Source organism: Pteronotus mesoamericanus, unplaced genomic scaffold (genome assembly GCF_021234165.1).
Source record: "Pteronotus mesoamericanus isolate MK-2021 breed Mesoamerican mustached bat unplaced genomic scaffold, CSHL_Meso_final scaffold_85, whole genome shotgun sequence".
In the NCBI taxonomy this organism is placed as follows: domain Eukaryota; kingdom Metazoa; phylum Chordata; class Mammalia; order Chiroptera; family Mormoopidae; genus Pteronotus; species Pteronotus mesoamericanus.
The window spans coordinates 58,363,337-58,385,002 of NW_026555329.1; the positions used below are offsets into that span (position 1 = coordinate 58,363,337).

The 21,666-nt window shown below is 37.5% G+C and overlaps 1 protein-coding gene across 4 annotated transcripts in view; it reads right to left on the reverse strand.

Annotated features, from left to right (window-relative positions):
• Positions 1-433: 433 nt before the first annotated feature.
• The window catches only part of TSPAN12 (tetraspanin 12), a 71,116-nt gene continuing 49,883 nt past the window's right edge, over positions 434-21,666 (reverse strand). For all 4 annotated transcript variants that reach the window (XM_054563839.1, XM_054563840.1, XM_054563841.1 and 1 more), the window contains 2 exons: positions 18,235-18,378; positions 434-1,979 (listed from right to left, as the gene is read on the reverse strand). In XM_054563839.1, coding sequence (XP_054419814.1) covers positions 1,674-1,979; positions 18,235-18,378 — 450 coding nt within the window. In that variant the 3' untranslated portion in view covers positions 434-1,673. The remainder of the gene's footprint in view (positions 1,980-18,234; positions 18,379-21,666) is intronic.

The following is a 21,666-nucleotide window of genomic DNA, read 5'->3' on the forward strand; positions in this document are numbered from 1 at the left end:
TGGTTAAGTAAGTTATTCCATTTTCATTTAAATCTATGGAAAAGAGGAAATCTAGCTGTTGGCTTCAAATATTGTATTCCTTAAGCTCAGTTCTCTTAAAATTACTTTAAAAAAACTGAGATATGGAAATATTGAAGATAAGTGAAGTTGGCACATTTTAATATATATAAAATAATTATATTATCACTTAGCTCAAAAATCAAACTTGAAAAGTAAATGAGCATCTTTCTTGTTTCTCAGTGAAGATATATATTCTTACAGATTAGCTTGAGTTTGGAAATCATTATTATTACTATATTTAATAATTTCTTCTCACATTTTTCTCCCTTTTTAATATTCTAGAGTGGTAAAAGTAATTACAATATATAAAAATTAGACAGACAAATTATTACTCTAGAAAATATTTATTGACAAGTTTTACTTTTCTCTCCATTTTCTGAGAAATTAACATAATACACAAAATACAGTAAAATGCACTTTTCCCCATTTCAAATAAATATAGTTTACTCTTGTAAAAAATTAATCATCTGTGTAACTCACCATAGTATTGTAATCAGTGAAATGAAGCAAAGAAGTTCTCTCATTAAGTTGTAACTTGTTTTTATGATTCTCACAGCATTTTGCTGCAGAAAGGAAACACTATTCTCTGAATTATAGTCAGACTTGGACACTGTCACTTCTTGTTTGGAGAAGGCAAAGGTAAGTTTCTTTGAAAAGTGTTTAGTGTCAAAAAGAGTCTTAGTTTGGGAGAAAGATAGCATCCAAGTCTTTGCTGAATGAACAAGGTTATGTGTAAACTTTCTTATTAATACTCCCTAGAGACCAGACTACATTCTGATTTATAATGACTCCTCTGTATCACACTAACAATTTTTAAAAATTAGTGGTTAAGTATTTAAATTAAGTTATGTAGGTAATATAAAACCAAGACAGAATTTTAAACCTCTATTAACAGGGAAGGTTAAAAATGATGTTATACGAGACAAATTTATCCTTTTCACAATTGTTATTAACATTATGAGAACTGAAATCTACTGAATTATACAGACTTAATACAGACTCTCATATACACATACATCCCTGATCTGTTTAAGACAATGTATTAGTTCGCTCTTGTTAAGTAGTTAAGAATAGTTTAGTAACTAGCAAAAATCACATTTAGGTAGTTACCAATCTTCAGACTGCTTATGTCTAATCTATTTTACCCTCAAAATTCTATATCACCAAGTAAGAAAAATCATTAGTACTGTCTAACTTCCTATATTAGCAGTTAATTGGTACTTTATATATTAGCAAGCTTATGGAAATAAATCAAACTTTACTGTGGCTCCAAGCCCACCATAGCAAGCCTTGTTTACATGGATGCAGAAATGTTGGGCAATCTATATCAAAGCATAAACCTCAAAGCATAACTGTGTTCAGTAAAAATCTTACACAAGCCATAAAGTAGGTATTAGATCTGTGCTCAGCATTATAAAGGGTATCAACTATTGTCCAGGTGGCGACTTATAATATATGAAACTTTTCTCTCTTCATTTTAAAAAATACAAAATGAAATGTTTAGGCATTGTTTTATGGCAACATTTTATTTCTACACATTTCTGAAACAAGTGTGTGCTCAAAAATTCACAAGTTCAATAAAATAAATTTGTGGTTTCCTTATTTTACATTCTTTATAATTCTTCCATCTCAAAGTGTGTATTAAAGCTGTTTGCCATGGATGTGTGCTCAAAGATCCTTGTCAGGCTTGGTTTTAACAGTTCTACTGAGTGACATGACAGGTGCTGAGTCGTGTCATTCTTCAGGGACATCATTTGGTCTGTTCCAGGCTCCCTTCTATCATAATAGAGAGCCCAGAGCAGAGTAATGGTGAGAATCATGGCCAGGATCTGTGTCACTCCGATGGAGATTCCCAGAAACCTCAGCACCTGCAGCTGTTTGGTTCCTCTCAAAAAGGAATACATTTTCTTCCCACAACCCTGTAAAAGAAATGGTCGATATTACTTTAGATGTGTTACAGAGAGTCAAAGTGGTAAAAACAATCTATCTCAGTTGATGGAACCAAATGACTGAAACACAAAGTTTAGGGCAGTGACTCTCGACTGGGGAATTCAAAGTTTTTATTCTCAGTTTGGGGTAAAAATGATTGGGGTGCTTACCCTACTGAAGAAGCTACTTAAATAAAAAGAAATTGACAATTATTTAAATAACTGCCTCCTTTTTTCTTCTCTAGATACACAAAGAATTCAACTAAATCAAGGAAAGCAAGAGTCAGTTGTTAACTTGCTCTTATACTGGAGAGGAGGAATGAATAATACATAATTCTCAGATTTCCAAAGTTACTGATCTGTAATTGTACCCCAATAAGTTATTCTTCTCAAGAAATAAAAATCATGTAAAACTAGCCATAGATACATTTCAATAACTAACTTTTCTGGTGCACAATGTAATGAAAATTAACAGCAAAAGATTATCAAAGTTTCATCAATTTAACCAAAAGTGAAATTGAAATATGTATAATTTAATACTACTTAACATTGATTTAATAATATCACTTCCCTGGCCATCCTACCTATTTAATACATACAATGCACACACACACCCTGTGGAAAACCAAAATACATATCACAATGACAAATCACCAATATTCAAATATTTTTCAAAAAGTTCTACTCAGCTAGTCTATCAGAGCTCATTCCCATTTATGTTTATGTGTAACTCTAAGAGTCATCCTTAGGTGACATGGTATAGAAAAATGGTTAAAAATCATGAACTGCAGGGCCTGAATTCTGAATTTCAAATCCTGCTCTGCTACCTATAAACTTTGTGACTTTGGGCAAGTTACTTTTATGTCTGTGCTTCAGTTTTCTCATTTGAAAACACACATCATAATAATGCCTACCTGTTTGAGACTCTGAGAAAATTAAATGAATAAACACATTTAAACACTTAGAATGGGGTTTGGTACCTGCTAAGAGTTCAGTAAGTGTAAAACTATTATCTGGTGTGTCAGCACACAAAATATCAGAAAACTCAAATTAAAATAGATGAAAAAATATATGAAAAGCAGATATTAATGAACAAGTATCAGGTTAAACACTTCAAAAAAGGATGAAAACACCAAAGTCAAAGCTCTGGGTCACCACCTGAGTACTGATGCAACAGCCCTTGCCCATTTTCCAGGCCAGTGAAGTAATTATCCAAAATGATTATTTGCCACTGAGACATTAGATCACTACCTTTCTCATTAAGCAGACAAGTATTTAATATAGTTTGGAAAACTATACCACATTTAAAAAGTTAAAATTAAAAGGTTAACTCCAGACATTTGGAAGATTAATTTATATGGACATATCACTTAACATCACTGTCAAGTAAGGCAGCACCAGGTCTTCATATCTATCTGTAAAGAAATTGATATAAAATGGCCATGGATTACATTTAGTTGATTCCTTACCTATGTTCTCAGTACTTAGTATAAACATGGGTCTTTAATGAATAAAGAATTACATGGACATATGAATATTTGATCCACCAATCTTTTGGTAATACTAATAATACTTAAATTTTCAGTAAATTTAAGGTAAACCATTCAAGAAATACATATGTTAATGATTCAATTCTGTGAAATGCTGTAAGTCAATTATCATTTGATTTTTACCTTTTCAATCATCTATGGTGCTTAAATTTTACCATTATAGTGCTTCTTATTGGAATAAGATCTCCCATCCCTTTTAACTAATTCAATCTAACCTGGAAAGCTGCAGAAAAGATAATATTTATTTTTTTAAATCTGTGAATAAGATAAAGTAGAAATTGATAATAAGCTACAGTCTATTGTGTTTCATATCCCGGCATTAAGGAGAGTCTGTTTCAATTTTACTTTGAACAATTACATGTATAAAAAAAAGGTACAGTAAGTTATATCATCCAGGATGGTTTGAAAATATGACATATTAGTTAACACTGAATATTTTAGAGTGAGAGGGTACCCTGGAAATCAATGAGTTCAGCTTTTTAACATGTAAAAATATGGCTAAAAAGCACTTATAGAATGCCTCAGCAAAACAGGCAGAGGAAAGAACCTCTGAATAGTCTCTCCTTTATATAAACAATGAAAGCACTAGAAAAAATTATCAGAATAAACCCTTTTATAACTGCAAATTAACCAAAGGCTTGCAACGATCTGAGGAACATTGATTTAAGAAAAGTACCTGAGTCTCAGTAAGAATATCAAGCTTCGTGGCACCTTAATTTGCTATTCCCATTTCCCTTTCCCAGCTCTGGAGTAGCTTTGAAAATCAAGAGCCCACAATTATGGTGAAAACCAGTGGCTTAGAGGCCATCAGAGGTAACAGAATAAGGGTGGGGCTTCTTCAAAGCTCCATTACCAAAGGATTGTCATTTTTTGTCCTATCTGATGTTTCCCTGAAGACCTTACTTGCAAGCTGTCCTTATTTGAACCTGTTATGCAGACCAATCAGGGCTCCCCTATCCCATGTTTGTCAAAAGTAACCAGAAGTAACTGTTGAACAGTGAGGCTGCCTGAGACGGTGGATAATAGTTGTAAACAATGGGCAAGTCAGAAAACTTAAAAGAAAAAGCTGGGGCAAAGAGAAGCCCACAGGGGCCTTAGCAAATCTCTGGTTTATTCATTGGGATCTAGAAAGTTATACATATGAATAGAGCTGTGCTCACGCCTAGGACCGTGCATATGCTATTGAAGAAGTCCCTAAGATCTCACCTCTGGCTACCTGTTGAGGCATTGAGCACCCTAAAAAAAGGCTGGGAGACTTACTGGTTCCAGGCACCTAAGGAAATCTCTGTTCATTCATTAACTGACCACTGAGCTAAATAAGCAGAGACTCCAGGGGCCACACATGACAAAGAATACAGACCTTACAAAATTAGTTTAGGAAAGTCATCAAAAACCAAATAACAACAACAATAAACAACAAACTTTGGGGAGGAGAGAGAACCTGAATTCCAGGGTTGCCATGTTATATTTTTTAAAATGTCCAATTTTCCAAAACAACAACAAAAATCACAAGAGGTGCAAAGAAACAAGAAAGTATGGGTCACACATACACAAAGATATATTAGAGAAAATGCTTTTACTGGGAGAAACTCCTGGTCTCGCTATGCAACCCTACCCACACTTGAACAACAGTAGCTCTTAAGAAACATTTTCTTGTTGGAACCTGTCACTTAATAAGATGCACTGATCCTCTTTCTGCTCTCAGGCAATCCCTTTTCCAGAAGTTAGAGAGTCACGTCTGATGAATCACTGCTTTCCCTTTAACCATTCTCTTCTCTAGATTAAATACTCCTACTTCCTCCAAATTTTCCAAATACATACACTTCATCATTCTGATTATCTTTCTAGATTACACTCATTTTATCAATGTTTCTTTGAGAATAGTATTGATTTTTAACTTAAACTAGAAATGCAAGAAAATATTAAGGCAACAAAGGTTGTTGTGAATGAGTTTAGATCCCACAAAAAAACAGCTTTTCAGGGTACCCCAGAAGAGTGGACATGAGACTGCATCATATGGCACACAGTCAGTACCGGGTCCCCTTCCTTATCACTAGACCCCAAAGAGTATGTCCATGCCGAGATGGGCAAGGGTTGTTTATTCAAAGCAAGGGTCCTAGTTTGATTCCTCAATTTATAATGTGTCAGCCTTATCACTTCCTTATTTAGTTTACAAAATACATAGATAACCCCTCAAAACAAGACAAAATTTAAGTACTTAAGTTTGTCATCAGAATTCATTAATTATAATTTCTGCTTCTCTATCCAGAATCCCTCAGAAAAAGGTCATATCTACAAATTATTTAAAAGATGAAATCAACTGACATCTTTATATAGTTTAAATTATGTCCAAATGGAATATGTTAGCCTATGTCTTTGCATATTATTTCCCACTAAGGTGTGCTGAAGAATACCGTAAGAAACTGCTCAATAAAATTAGTCAAAAATAATATTAAAGATATTTTCCTGGGTAACTTTGAGTAATAAATTAAAAAAAAATCTCACTTGAAAAAAACTTTTAGAATTTTGCTCCTTTTGAAAATGTGGAATATGGGAATATTCAATTCTAACATTAAATCATGCAAATGATTATGTCTCCTTTTCATCTGGGCTTTAAGAAAGCCCAGAGGCAAATATGAAACTCTACAACCCCATTTGCCCTCATATCAAGCATGTCTAATTACTCTGTTCTTACACCTTATTTTCCAATCCTATTTATATTTTATTTATTAATTCACTGTATCTTTCTTGTTGTGCACTGCATTAAATCCTTTATTTAATAAAAAGATACAGGGTATAAATATATAAATAAAAGCACAAATCTCTCTATACTGACACAATTTAATATTTGATGGCTCAGAAGGCATTGCAGAAACCTGCAGCATATCACTCAATATTAGTGATTCATATATGCAATTACTTAATGCTAAGGATTCACTTTCCAAAAGAATATTCCTCTTCTTGGTAAGACAGTATTTTGCCAGACTTTTTTGTGTGCGTGTATAAAATAACTCTCGTCCTCAGCTACTCTCTAAATTCTTCATAGAAACAGCTGTGGGTTTATGGTCCTTTCTGCAATATCCTCATTCAAGTAATTTAATCTGAGCACAAGTTGTGAATTTAGTTTAAGCCAATCAAATAACCATGCATAAGGTTTATTCTTTTCTATGCCAACTTGGGCACTTTCACTGAAAAGCAAGACACTAAATCTAAGGAGGAAAAAAATATTAAATGTGTCTTTGTATAATCTATTGTACTACTCATAGATATTTAGTTGCATAAATGAACATTTTTGTTAAGTGAGTCAGAAGAGGAAACAGAAATGTTACAGTTCAACACTGCATTCAATTTCACAAAGTGTGTTTTATTTTGAATGGGAAAGAACTGAATTGCACTTATTTGCCTTTCTCAGAATAAAGTACTCTGACTTGATTTACCTTGACTATGTTTTCTTCCTAAATAAAGTTATGCTAGCCCTATATTAATAATTAAAGCTATATAGAAGACATATTGGCTAACCTACTTTACTTGCCGTGACATTAAAATCCTGGGCAACTATTAACTGTAAATAATAACATTACCTTTTAATCAGAGAAAAATTACTAATCCCTATATTTCCTGGAATCTATTTGAAGGCATGTCAGAATGCCTCATTTCACTTGAGGAAATTATACACTTGAAATTATCCTCTGATCTATCTCCAAAATGAGTTTCTAAAATTAGAAAAGCAGCCATGGCTTTCACCGGCCATGTCAAAGAGTTAAGACAGATCTCATGTGCTTATGAAATAAAGTATAAATAAAATCTAGGTGCTATACAAGCCAGTATGATATTTTTATAATTGATTTTTAATAATAAACATGACTCTCAAGTTTGAAATGACTGTGTTAATTATCAGGTACAAGTATATAATCTTCTGCTCTATTTCTTCTAAAATTAAAAAACTGAATGATAGCAGTTCATGAGCTTTAAACAGGTTGGACCACAAGTTCCCCACTGATAATCATAAGCTCTGCAGGAAATAAATGTTTTAAATCCTTTAAAAAAATCAAACAGCAAGTAATAAAATTCAGTACAGGACTTTCTGTTCCCTTAAGAGTAAGGTTAACCAAACCCATGCACAGGAAATGTAGTAAAAAAGTCTTCTTCTTTCTTAATAATAACAGGCCCTTATATCTCATTTAATCCTCACAATATTTCCCCATTAGACAGGCAGAGCCATCAAACTGAAAAGACTGTATTTAATGAACATTCTTCATTTTTATTAGAAAAAGTGGGGTTATAAAGAGACTAGAGTCAGGAACCCAGGAGGCCCTGTCCCCTGCAGTGGGGCCAGTTCCGGCAGCCACCTTCCCTGTCCGACTGATCAGAACCTTGGTAACCTGCTCATCCACGCGGTGTCTCTCACCGGTCCCTTTTGTCCACCTAAATGCACATTTATAAGTGGGAAGGTGTTGAAACAGCAAAGTGGGAAACCACATGAAGTCCTCAAAACCTTGACCTTAAGATCTACCTTCAGCCAGCACATATATACATAACCAGAAAATGCATACTTTCTGGTCTTAACAGGCAAAACTAGGGGCAATTTGGCTAGTGAAAACTCAAATCATAAGTTGCTAATTTTTCTGTTTAATAAATATGTTCATAAATTACTGTTACTATTGTCATTAGCCACCACCATTGAAGATTTGTATTTATTATGTGTCAAGTGTTTTGCTAAGGGTCTCTCATTGAGTAGCTTTGTAAGACTATAATAAGGTAGGTACTATTATTATCTTACTTAAAAGATATGGAAAGTCATGTTTAGAACTGAAAAAAATCTAGAAACTCTCAGCTTGCTCCTCACCATGTATTCCATATCTCAAAATTTTAGTGTCTAAAAGTATGGGCTTTAGAATTAATTAGATAGTTCTATGACTAGCTAGGTCACTTATCGTCTTTGAGCTTCATTTTTCTCATCTGTAAAATGGATATAATAATACTGTAGCCTTCAGAAACTTGTGTTTGGGCTTAAAGAAGATAATGCACATAAAATACTTGATCATAGATCTATATACTCGTAAATATGTATCTTATTTGAAAAGTGCAATATGTACTTTCTGATCTCTGATTCACTGTAATTCTTAGCTATTACTACTAGTATATACTACAAACTGGCACTGTTCTCAGGGTTTTGAATAGGTTAATTCACTTAACTCTCCAAACAACCCTTAGAGATAAGCACTCTGGTAATACTCATTTTACAGGCTGGACCTGACCAAAAAAATAAGAAAAAAGGAGGACAGGACTCGGGAGCTAGTTCTGAACCACTGAACAATGTTTCCTCATTTGGGAAAACTCACTCCTAAAAACCTCTCCTCATCTGACTTCCAGGACACTGCTTGCCATTTCTTCTCTGCCTACAATTGGTGACTCCTCCCCTGCCCTTGAGTGTTGCCATTCTTCAACTTCTGTCCTTGCTTGCATACATCACATCATCTCTTCATATGGTCTTCTCTTCTCCTCTGCATTCATTGCCTCATATACACTGATAACACCTGTAATCTCTTAGTCCCTCATATCACCCCAGTCTGTTCTCTACCTCTTCAGAGGGACGCATGTACACAGACTGTTAGCCAGAGACCACACATTTCCCAGCCTCCCTTGCAGCTAAGCACAGCCATGTGAGCCCTCTCCAGTGGAACAAGAGCAGAGGTAATGAGTGTAGAGCTTCACGTATGGGATCCGTTCCTTCCCACCTCCTCCTTTCCCCACTGACTGGAACTGGAGAAAAACAAGACAAACTTTGGAAGGTAGGTAGGTGTTAATAAAAGGCAAAACTGTCTCACCCCTGGATGAACTCCTTCCCCTGGATGAACTTGTGCAGCACAGCTGCCTAACAGACTGGACAAGCTGGCTTGTCTAGGAGAGAGAAACAGACTCCTATTCAAGCTATTGTATTTTGAGTTAGCTCTTTCCCTAATTAATAAACACAAAATCCACCTCTTTGGCTGAATCCTGTCTCCTAAGCTTAATATTTCCTACAGGGAGTACACGAAGTACCAGGGCAGGATGCTTACACCCAGCATTTTCAAAGTGCGATAATCAAAGCCAACCTCTCCCCTCAAAAAATGGCTTCATCTATTTAGGGTCCAAGTAAAATCAAGTGTCCTCGCAGCTTCCCTGTCACTCACTCCCCACAGCCAATTAATTCATCGCCTAGTCCTGTTCATCCTCCCGCTTTCATATACTTTGCTTTCATTCCCTCCTCTTTGAATCACTCACCATAAATGACCTGCAACATTTTCCTACAGACTTCCCTGCCTCAAGCAAGACCCAACCCTCACCTCAATCCATTCACTGCTCATACAATGATTTTGAAGCACAAATCTAAAATTGTTACTTTGTGAGGTACTTCTCCGGGTCAAAATATTACAATGGCTTTCATGTCAGTAAATTCTAAAGGCAAAATCTGCAAGTCTCTACAAATAAAGCACAAGGGGAAAAGCTGTTTGAATAGTGAGTGGGTAACAGGAAACTCACAATTGAATTACCTAGAGAAAGAGGGTGAAAGAAAAGAAAAACGTATTTGTATACCTGAAGCAAACTGGCAGGATAGTTCAAGACCTGATTAGATCAAGCCAAGCCTGGAGATAAAAGGGATTTCCCCCAACCAAGCCCAAACCGGCCCTGCAGCCCTTTGAATGATAAAACAGATATCACTCAAGTCAGTGGCCAGCTGATCCCTGCCAGCAGTTGCTGAGGAGATAATGAAGTCAGCAGAGAGGCAGGAGGGAGTGTCTTTGACTCTATATAAAGAACCCTGAGAATGGAACTTCTTGGGGATGTTCCTTCTAACTAACCACTGAGCCTGAAAGCTGCCCACCCTTTACTATCTGGGCAAGATATTCTATGTGTTTATCTGAGAATGGAGCTTCACTGTGAATCAATGAGAATCCCAGGACTACTCTGTCTTAAGCCTTACTTTCATAATAATGCCTCAATTTTGTAAATATGTTTGCCTTTTATTTTTAATTCTGCAGCTACTCGCAGACTTCTGTAGAAAATGCATGCATTCTCAGGTCATCCAGGGTGCTTCAGAAGTCAGTGCCGTCCTGCCCAGCCCTGCGTGGCCCTCACGCCCTGGCCTCCACTGTGCTGTCTCTCTTCTAGCTCTAACTCTGCACCACTGCCTCTCTGCTTGGAATGGCCTTTTTCAGCCTCATGCCACCCAAATAATTTCTCCACCTGGCTAACAGCACAATGAATTTCTGCCCCCTCTATGTGTTCTCTGTATCTCAAACATAAACACAATGGCAATTAAGAACTGCCTACCCTGTTGGGCTCCTTCTTGTGCCCCAGTTGAAGATCATCTCATTCCAACATTTTATTCTAGCCACTGCTGTGAGAATCATTTCTATGCAGATTTGACTCACTTTAGGTCAGTGTAATTGGCCAGTGCCTGGCCAGGGGCCTATGCTGCTATGTCACACTTCCTTGCCTTGGACCTTTCAACACTTACCCCTAACTGTGTTTGTTTTCAGTGTGGCAATTTACTTGGTTCTACGAAGAATCCCACTAGAAACTTAAGAGCAGGGTTGCCTAGGAGAAAAATGATCAACCCCACAACTGCATGAGCTTGCCAGAGGGAGACACCCCGCACCCCACTGTCTCCTTCTGCATCCACAGCACTGTGTCAAGTCTCTACCTCTGTCTCGGAAGTGCTGAGGAAATACATATGGGTTTAATATGCTGTGTGTAAAAATTATCAAATAAAAGTTGTTTCTATTAGTCAAAACAGACATACAGTTTGACTCACTTTTCTAATAGGTCAAAGATGTTAGCAGGAGGAGAGTGTTAATAAAAAGTACCAAGGGCTGAGATACTGCCCAGGGAGAAAAATGTATGTAGATTATAAAACAAAAACCATGTGTCAAGGACAGCCAGGTACAAAGGAGATGAGTAGGGACAGGACCTCCAATCTGGGTGAGGGCTGACAGCATAAATTCTCACAGAGCAGATTACACATAACTGAGAGAATTTAAAAAACCCATCCCACGTGGTTCACCATGAGCAGCCCCCATCGTTAATGTGGGGGAGCACTCCTACATATCCATTTACAATCTGTGACCGCTGGAGACCGTACATACTTGTCATCATCTGGGTTCTTTGTCCTCCAAGCCAGAGATAAAGAGCACATCTCCTCACATCCACACACCCTGCTCTTCTCCAGCTCCTTATTTATAGATGTTTCCTGTTACTCAGAAAAGAAATAGACAACCATCTAAAGAGGCAAATATGGCCCTGGCAGGGTAGCTCAGTTAGGTCAAGCATTGTCTGGTACACCAAAAGGTTGCGGGTTCAATCCCCAGCCAGGGTACCTATGGTAGGCAACTGATTGATGTTTTTCACATTAATGTTTCTCTCCCTCTATCTTTCCCACCCTTTCCCTCTCTCTAAAATCAATAATAAGCATATTCTTCAGTGAGGATTAAAAATAATAATAATAAACAAATAGTAATGGTGTGGTTCAAATCACTTGTCAAAAAAAATACTGTATTGAGAGTATTTAATATTCAAACTCAACACTTCATGAAACATATAAAGAATACAGTACACGTCTAAAGAAGTACACACAGCATGTGGAAAACATCTCTCTGTCCAGCCCTTACATAAATTTCTGAGTACTACTTTCCTGAAGAAGCAGTCAATATTTTTTCACAGTGGTCTTTCTCCAACTACAAAACAAATTTGTCCTAACTACATTTTACTTGACTCTCTGTCCCTATTTGTTTTACATTTTGAGTTGGTCCATTTGAAGTAGGGCCTGCTGTGAGCCTGTTGACTTTCACTTACATTTTTTGAGGTGGCATACAGGGGAAGAAAATGCCATTTCAGTCCCTTTGAAAAGATGTTTTGTGCTTCATTTACTACTCAAGCACTGCCACTATTCTCTAAAACTGTGGTTATTCACACTTCTAGGGATGAGACATCAAGGAAAGTTAATAAAAGCTACGGATCCTAGTCACTGAAAATATGCACACAAAATATTAAAAACAATTTCAGTGGCATCACTTTTCCCTTGAAGCCCATCCAAGAAGGGCACAGGTCTAGGGGCAAGAGGCTGGGAATCCCTGCTCTGCAAAGACTTTTTCTCTATCCACCTTTTTATTCTTCTTTCTCTCTTTTTCCTTCTCCAGATGAAGTACAGGCACAGAACTCTAGAAACTAAGTTGGTGGAAAGCTTAGCAGGTGAGAAAAAGAAGAGATGCATCCTCATCCTGCATTTCAGCAGTTTTAACTGAGCCTGATGTCTTGTTGAGGCCACATCTCACACCCAGTATTTGAGGAGTTTGGCTACACAAATCACCCCAAAAGAACAAGGCAGTGAGCAGTCAGTAATCATTAGCCCAGGCCACCTCTGGGTGGGCTTTTGTGCTTGCAGTTCCTTAGGCAAAAATAAATAAATAAATAAAATTTCAACATACTTTTGCATGGCTGGGCCCCTCTCATCAACTGGTTGCAGTCCAAATATCACCTCCTAAAAGAGCCTGATCTGAGTCCTATCTTAAGTAGCTCCCTTGTCCATAAAGCAATTCTCCAGCATGTGACTCTGCTCAGAGTCTTCAAAGTGCTTACCAAATCCTGAAATTATTTTTATTGGTTTTTTTTAATTGTTTATATCCTTAACTAGAATATAAGTTATGTACAAGGAAACATTTTTGTCTGCAACATCTTCCACCCTACCCTCAGCATTTTCAATAGCACCTGTAATCCAGTACTCACAAAACATTTTCGATGAGTGCATTTACAATGAGGACAAATTGATAGTCAGAGTTATTTTCCACTGTGATTTTTAAATGTATACTTTTATATATGTGTGTAGCTCAATGTGGATAATTGAGGAGTTGTATGCCAGACCCAATAATAACCATGATGGGAATATTTCTAAAATGTGCAATTGTTGTTATATTTCTGCTCTGTCATTTTTCACAGGTTTCAAATGTGTCATAAAACATTATTGGGTCAGGGACTAAGCAGGCCACCAGATGGTTGAGAATGATTTATTCCCTTGATTTCAGGAAAAAAGAAATTGCAGGAAGAAAGCCAGTTCTTATCTCTGAGCTTACAGAATATGAAAGATAAAAGGGACCCTGAAGTTCATTTAGTCCAGATTCACTCTTAATTTAAAAACTCATTCTACCCACCAATGACAATGGTATCTGACCTTGACTTTAATATTTTTAGAGATAAGACACTTACTATTTTAAAAGAGAACCTGTATCACAACTGGACGGATTCTGATGAGCAAGGTCTTCCTTCTACTGATTCCAAATTTCCTTCCTGTGACTCTGGGCATTGGAGCAACAATGGGTAAGTCATGTTCCTGTACTGAATGAACTTTGAAATATTTGAAGACATCTGAAATATCTCCCTTTAGTGCTTGCTACTTCAGATCCCAAATACCTCCAGCTATCGCTCCCTTGTTTCTCCTTCTAGACCCCTCATTTTCCAGGTGGATGATCTATCGTGCACTGCAATTAGGAAACATGTGTTCCAGGCCAAAGTGGGATCAAGTATTATTTTTGATGATGGGTTTAATTGTACTTGTGCCATAAAGCTACTAAGTGATCCACTTTTGTAAGTCAACTATGCATATAATTATGCACTATATCATAACCAGTATTAGCACCTGTTATTAATTATAAAATGCAAAAGCAGATTACTCTGATATAATAATGAACCTCCATCTCTGCTGGCATTCTGTCTAAAGAAATATCTCATACCTGACAATGCCAGCTGGCTACTGAAAGTCTTTTGATGAATATTTGAAAAACTTTAAAAAATAATCTAGGCCATCAAATTTGCCTATGCAGAACAGTGTGGCTTTCTTTAATCTTAAAATTCATGGAACTGCAATGGGGGTCTGGCCCAATCGCTGGGGTGCAAGGAAACCCTGATCCAGGGGGAAAGGCTGCGCTCCCCCGAGTGGAAGAGGGCACCCTGAGATCGCGAGGGAACTTACCTTCTCCAAAAGCAGAAGGGTCACAAGAAACCCCAAGGCAGCAGACTGAAGCCACAGCTGGAGCATGCCAAACCCTCAGGTGAGGGTAAACAAACTGTGCCTGACACCCGCCCCTGGGCAGAGATGCTGTGCCCCTGTACAGCTCGAAAACCCTTCTACCTGCTTCTGGATCATGGCGGAAGGAGGAGGGGCAGGGGCATGGTGCAGGCCGATGCACGTGGTGGACATTAGCCTGAATTGTCTAACAAGGTGGATACTTCCAACAGCACATTGGATTTTGGGGCGAAATAGTGAAAACTGAGGACACAACAACTCAGCCCTCTTTTTCGCATTCCCCTCACCCAGGCCCCGCCAGGGAACCAGGTGTTTTGCAAGACATGGCAGACACCAGGCCCTGCTCACTCCTCTTGCCTGGCCTTGCTTGCATGGTCGGGAGCAGGCTTGCGCGGACATGCACCTCACGAGCAGCAGCGCTCAGGACACTGCAGCCCTGCGCCACATGGCACAGGTCCTGGACCGCTCCCATTCTCTCGTCCTGAGAGCAGCGCACAGACACGCGGGCTGGCCGGGGAAGTGCCCCTACCCCGGGGTGTAAGCACCCTTGGGCAGCGGCCGCAGAGAGATCTGCTCTGACACAACCAGCTGCAGTTAATCTGGCAGGGCATCCGGACCTAGGGAGAAGGAAGGAGCTGCAGAGGGGCGACGGAAGCCCCAGCCTCATAAGCGCACACTCCAGAGAGAGCCAGCCTGGAGCTGGAGAGACAGAGACCCATTCCTGTGGAGCAGCCTTGTACTCCAAATGAGCAGGTAAGAATGGACGGAGTAGGGGTTGGGGCATGGATTTGGATTTCAAACTTTTGGGGAACAAGGGGATTGCTGTGTTTTGCAGAGGAGAATAACGTAGAGCATGGGAGTCCCTACTGCCCCAAATTGGGCACCCTGTTAATAAAGATCTTTTTTTCCCCTTCCCCATCAATTATTGTGTTGTTATGCATATATACTGCAGCAGGTGGCCGAATCCCACTTTGTCTGGTAACAGAAGGAGCAATTATAGACATCCTGAACGTAAAGCATCCATTATAAATATTACTAGTGGAAATAATTAGGATAAGCTAGTAAAACGGAATTAAAATTTTACGAGAAAATTTTATTAAATATTTAACTGCATGCTTTTCAACTAAGTAAAATTGAAGTAAACACTTTATGGGAACAGCTGGAAAAATGATTCATATTTTGCTATCCTCATGGTCAATATTGGTTATAATCATATAATCAGTATTAGTCACTAAAGAAAGTAGAAATTATTATACATGGGGTTGTAGTCCAAGAATTTCCCATATTGACTTGGCATTCCTAGAATCTAACAAATCAATTAAGTTTATACTTAATAGGTTTCGACTCACATGTTTATCCTTGTGTCTGTACTGTACTGATCTGTTCCTTTAAAACCTAGTGGTTAGTTATAATTTGTTTGAATATTCACAACTATGCCTGTGTTTAATATTATCTTAGAAATATTAAGCATTGTTTCTATTTTACGGAATGAACAGGACTTTTAACTGGTGCACTTGTTAGCTGGCCAACCCTACTACAGACACCAGGCAATACTCAGCTTTCACCCAGAATACAAGATACAGCATAATCATGGAGAAACTCGATATAAACTACCTTGTATATTCTTTTTTATTCAAAGTCAAAATGTTACTTAAAGTAGTATGTTTAAAATGATAATATCCATACATAATGCTTCTTAGTACTATGAGGCATGACAAAAGTATTTAGATTATCTTTTAAAATAAATGACCTGAGTTATCCAGCTATTTCAACAATTTTTATTATGAGTTGAATTGTGTCCCCTCCAAAAATGTATGTTCAGGTCTAAGACCCACTAACTCAGAATCTGATCTCATTTAGAAGGAGAGTTGTTGCAGATATTACTAGTTAAGATGAGGTCATACTGAAGAACAGTGAGAGGCTAATGTCCTTATAAAAAGGGAAATTTGGGGACAGACACGAACAAGAACATGAAATGAAGATGAATGCAGAGATCAGCGTGATGCTTCTGCAAGTCCAGCCACGTCAATGATGGCCGGCCCCCAGGAGTTATGCGAGAGGCATAGAAAGGTTCTTCTTCACAGTCCTCAGAAGGAACCCACCTTGCTGACGCCTTGATCTCAGATTTACAGCCTAAGACCTGTGAGACAATATGTATCTGTTGGTTAAGCCACTCATTTTGTGGCATTTTGTTACAGTAGTCCTAGGAAATGAATACAATTCTGAATGTCTGAAAAACTACTTGGCACTCTTCCTTGTGCATGCTTCAGAATCCAAAGCGCTATATTTTGGATAACCTCAAATGTGGCAAAGTTTGTCCTCTGAGATGACTTTTGAACAGCCCAGAATTACTCTGTCTAAGACATGAATGTAATGGATCACTTGTGCAAGTAATGTGGCAGTTTTTTCAAATTAGTTAATTTATACTGTAAATTAATGAAGCTGATTCCTGTGCATCTCTACAGCTAACTTCGGCAGACAGTTAAAAGATGTTTTGAACAATATTAGTATTTCTAGGAAAAATGTTTAATTGGCTAAGGTCACCATCTTGAAATATATAAAAAGGCAGGGTTTATAAATCCTGATGTGTTTTGTTTTACAGCTTCATTCTTTATCAATATACTGTGTGTGTATGTGTTATATCATGAATTGCATCTGTTAAGCCAGAGGTTTGCAACAGTGCTTTGACTTGACTGGAGATATATCTGGGAAATGATTCCAGCCCCTCAGCCTGAGCAGCTTCCCTTCCATTTTGAGGTTTGCCTTAGATAAAGACTGAAAGAAAAGTTTCTGTTTTGATGGAAATGTCTCATCTGCACTGTCTAGTATGGGAGCAGCACTTGAAATAAGGCTAGTGCAACTAAAGAAATAGAATTTTTATTTTATTTAATTTTAATTTAAATAGCCACAAGTAGCTATTGGCTTCTGTACTGGATGGCGTGGTTCTAGATTTTAATTTGAAAATAGGATTTTGTTGCTAACTTTTTTGAAAATCACCGCTAAAAGTGAGGTAATAGGAAAACCTCTGCTAACAAAAGAATAATAGATGATTTTAATAAATTCTTCCAGAAAACACAAATATACAAGTTCCTTGGGCACAGGACAATTGATTTCCATTCCAGTGAGCAACTAACTCACTTCATTAAAACAGCTATCTAAAACTCAAGTCACTGATATTAGCCAGCAGGGGGAAGTGAAGAGTAAAGGCCAGCATTTTCTAAGGAAAGTGGGATTTTTTCCCCCCCTGCATGTTTTAATCTATGTGGAGGCCCTACACAGTATTCTGCTCAGGAACTCCAAACTATGTTTTCACAACCATCCAGAGTCAGCTACACACTTCGCGTGTGTCTGTTTTCAAAAGATCCCTAGGAGGGGGCAAGAGAACTTGATTCTTAACACATTTTAAAATCCAACTAATTCTCAAACCTAGCCTTTCCCAATTTCCTTTGTTAAAATGTGATCAGTGTTGAGGTTGTTATATTAATTTTTACCTTCTTCCTGTTTCTGCACATATCAGAGAAAAATTTTAAGGGCCTTTATATTTAGACAGAAAAGAAAAATTTCAATAGCATGTTGTTGATTCTTGTCATTATAAGAAAACTTTTATCGACAATAAGTTAAATGCATACAGCCTTACCTCTTGATAAAGGTCACTGAGATCCTCCTGGTGGGCCTGTTTGGAACATCCTGGGAATTCCCTGACACAACAAGAATCTGGGGGCCACTCCATCTCTGTCATTTCCAGCCAGTCCGTGAAATACACCACTCCACAGCACTTGAACTGCAAGAGAATGACTGGTCAGGCTCAGAAACTACAAAAATATTTTCTTAATTCATAGGAGATTAAACATTAGATTTCTTACATTTTTATAGCCAGAGCTCACCTTATTTCTGTCATCACCTAATGATATATGTGCATTCTATGTTGATGACAGAACTGTAGCAAAGGAGTCCATAATGGAACAGTTCTGAACAATGATGCCCATAACATGTGAAAAGAGATCCTGACTGAGTCGCACTCCCAACTAACTGTAAGATCTTCTACACGTGATCATGGAGTAGCAGAGCTCATATATACAACTAACAAAACAGGGCTCAAATTTTATATTTATCCTTAAGCCTTCAGATACTAAAGAGTAGTTGATCTCTCTACATGTATTTGCCCACTTACCAGTTTAATTGCTTAATAAATTCAAATATTATATTACAAGTTTCTGTAATCTCTGAGGAAGATTTGTTGACCAAGGCCCCCATCACAAATATTACCAGACTTGGGATGCATTAACCAGAATAATTTCCAAAAATTTTTAAGATGTATAAATAAGTTTAGGCAATAAAATTTTAATCAACCAAATAATAGTCTTGAAATAAATTATCACATTCTATCACCTTACTCTCAGAAGAAATGATTTTCCTTTAGTTTGAATAAAATTAGATTTAAGAAAGACTATTTTGTCTTCTTTTCTTTTTGTCTCATTTCACCAAGGATTAGCAAAAACTTTCTCTGGCCAAGGTTGATACATGGCTTAAGGGCGTATGCAGATTAGGTTCAGAATAATTAACTATGACAATTTTTTGCTGTGGGTAGTACAGGGGTTACTCTTCTTACAGTGGAACACAAGGGCCGTGGGCAGTCTCTGAGAACTCTGCCAAGACTGATTGCTTCTGCCAATCACGGAGCTTAACAGATCAATCTGTGCCCAGGATTAACACTGCACTACAAAATGCCACAATCTACCATTTCAAAACAACTAAAACCCACTTTGAGGATGCTGGGTCTCCCATGTAAAATAAAACAAGAAAAATACTAAAAATGATTTTACACTTTTCAATTGCTTAAATATCTAATTTTAAAGAAACAAAAATCACCTTAAGAGAATTATAAATGATGAATTACTAAACACTATGAGTAATACTGAAATTTTCCAAGAAACTTTAAAAATATTTTTAGTAATTTCATTTTATGAACTTGTTCTAAAAGCCATGAATATATCATAGGCATAACAAATTAAGTCAAACATAATTTGACATCATATATTTTACATCATTGAGATTCTATAAAAATTGTATGTAGTAAAAAGATTTTACTTTCTAAAAATCATAAACTACTATATTTCCAAGCCAGTCTTTTAAAATCCTTGCACTTGGAGAAAACTTACCTCTCATTTCCTAACGACATGTGTTTTCCTGGGCTGATGACAGAAGAATAGTTCTTGGAACATTTTAACCCCATCCACAATAGAACAGCCCATTCATCTGGCCTTGTCAGGAAATGAGGTGCTCCACAGAAATGACATTTTCCAAATAACTTAAGCATATCACATTCAGCGCCAAACATTTTTTTATTTTAGTAAGTCACTAAGATATTTTTCTTTTTACATAGTTGCTTTTCTTCGTTAACAAAAGATACTGAATGGAAACTTTTCCTGAAAACTCTCTTAAGCAAAGCCATTATGATAACACACACGGAGATGCTCTACATCTTCTTGTAGTTTTCCTGCCTCCTTTAAAATTACATTGTGACCTGGCTGGTATGGCTCAGTGGATTGAGTGCCAGCCTGAGAACCAAAGGGTTGATGGTTCAATTCTCAGTCGGGGCACGTGCCTTGGTTGTGCGCTAGGTCCCGAGTAGGGGGCACGCAAGAGGCAACCACACATTGATGTCTCTCTCCTTCTCTTTCTCCCTCCCTTCCCCTCTCTAAAAATAAATAAATAAAATCTTTAAAAATAATAAAATAATATCACATTGGAGACAGGGCCGCTCTTGCCAACACTGCATCAAATTTAAAAAAAAATACCATCACCATTATATATATATAAAGAAACTAAGGCTCTGATGGGTCAAGTAACTTGCCAAGATCACAGATGAGTGGGTGGCAGAGCCTATCTATTCCAAAGCTATTCACCAACCACTATGTTAAATAAACACATTTTTAAAAGGAGGGCTTTTATTATTTTTTTAAGGTATTAAATAAATGTCACTAGGTCTTAAGTTAATCAAAGTCCACCAAGTTGAGGGAAATGCACAGAACAGCACTGAATGAGGAGTCAGGACAAATGGGGCCTGACAAGGTCAGTGTCAGCTCTGCCATTTATTATGTAAGAAGGGTGTTATGGGCTGAATTGTATGCTGCCCAAAAATTCATGTTGAAGTTCTCATCCCCAAAACATGACCATATTTGAAGACAGTGTCTTTACACAGGTAGTTAAATTAAGGTCATTAGGGTGGGCCCTAACCCTATGTTATTGATGCCCTTATAAGGAGATGAAATTTAAACAACACATACAGAGGGAAGCCAACAGGAAGACACAAGGAAAAGACAGTCACGTATAAGCCCAGGAGAGAGGCTTCCGAAGAAACCAACCCTGCATGCCTTGATCTCAGGCTTTGAGCCTCCAGAACTGTGAGACAATACATTTATCTTGGTTAAGCCACTCAGTCCATGGTGCTCTGTCTTAGCCCTAGAAAACTAGTGCAAAGGGTTTTTTTAAATTCTTTCAGGATACCCAGAAGTCTTCACCACAACCTCCTTGAGGGTACAATAGGCCTATGACATGGAGGAGGAAATTTAGCATGCAACAATCTGAAAATATGGGTGCTATCATTTGCAACATTTGTACATTCTCTCTACAGGTGGAGCTCCTCTTCCTACCGTTAAGAGGAAAAAAAACTTGCTTTTTTTTTTAAACTTGGATTATCACAAAACCCAGAAAACAAAGTGGCTCTGCCCAGCTTCTACCCAGGGCAGTAGCTGAACATAGTTTTCTATAAATTCCCTGATGATTTACTTATTTTCCTTGCATGTTGTTTTTGGTACAAATGAAGAGTAAACAAACAAAGTCAGGAAGCATTTGAATAAATAGGAAATCTGTGTTACAATGATAAATTTCATCATCTCAACAACTGTAACACAAAGGGCCAGATTTGGAGATTATCCTAGACTTGAACCTCTGCCTATATCCAAGTGAGAGAAACTGAGCAGAGGGCTGGTTATCTATCATGTAAGACACTGACTCTCAAATGCTTTGTGGTCCAGCTCTAAATAAAATGAAAGGAAACGAATATACT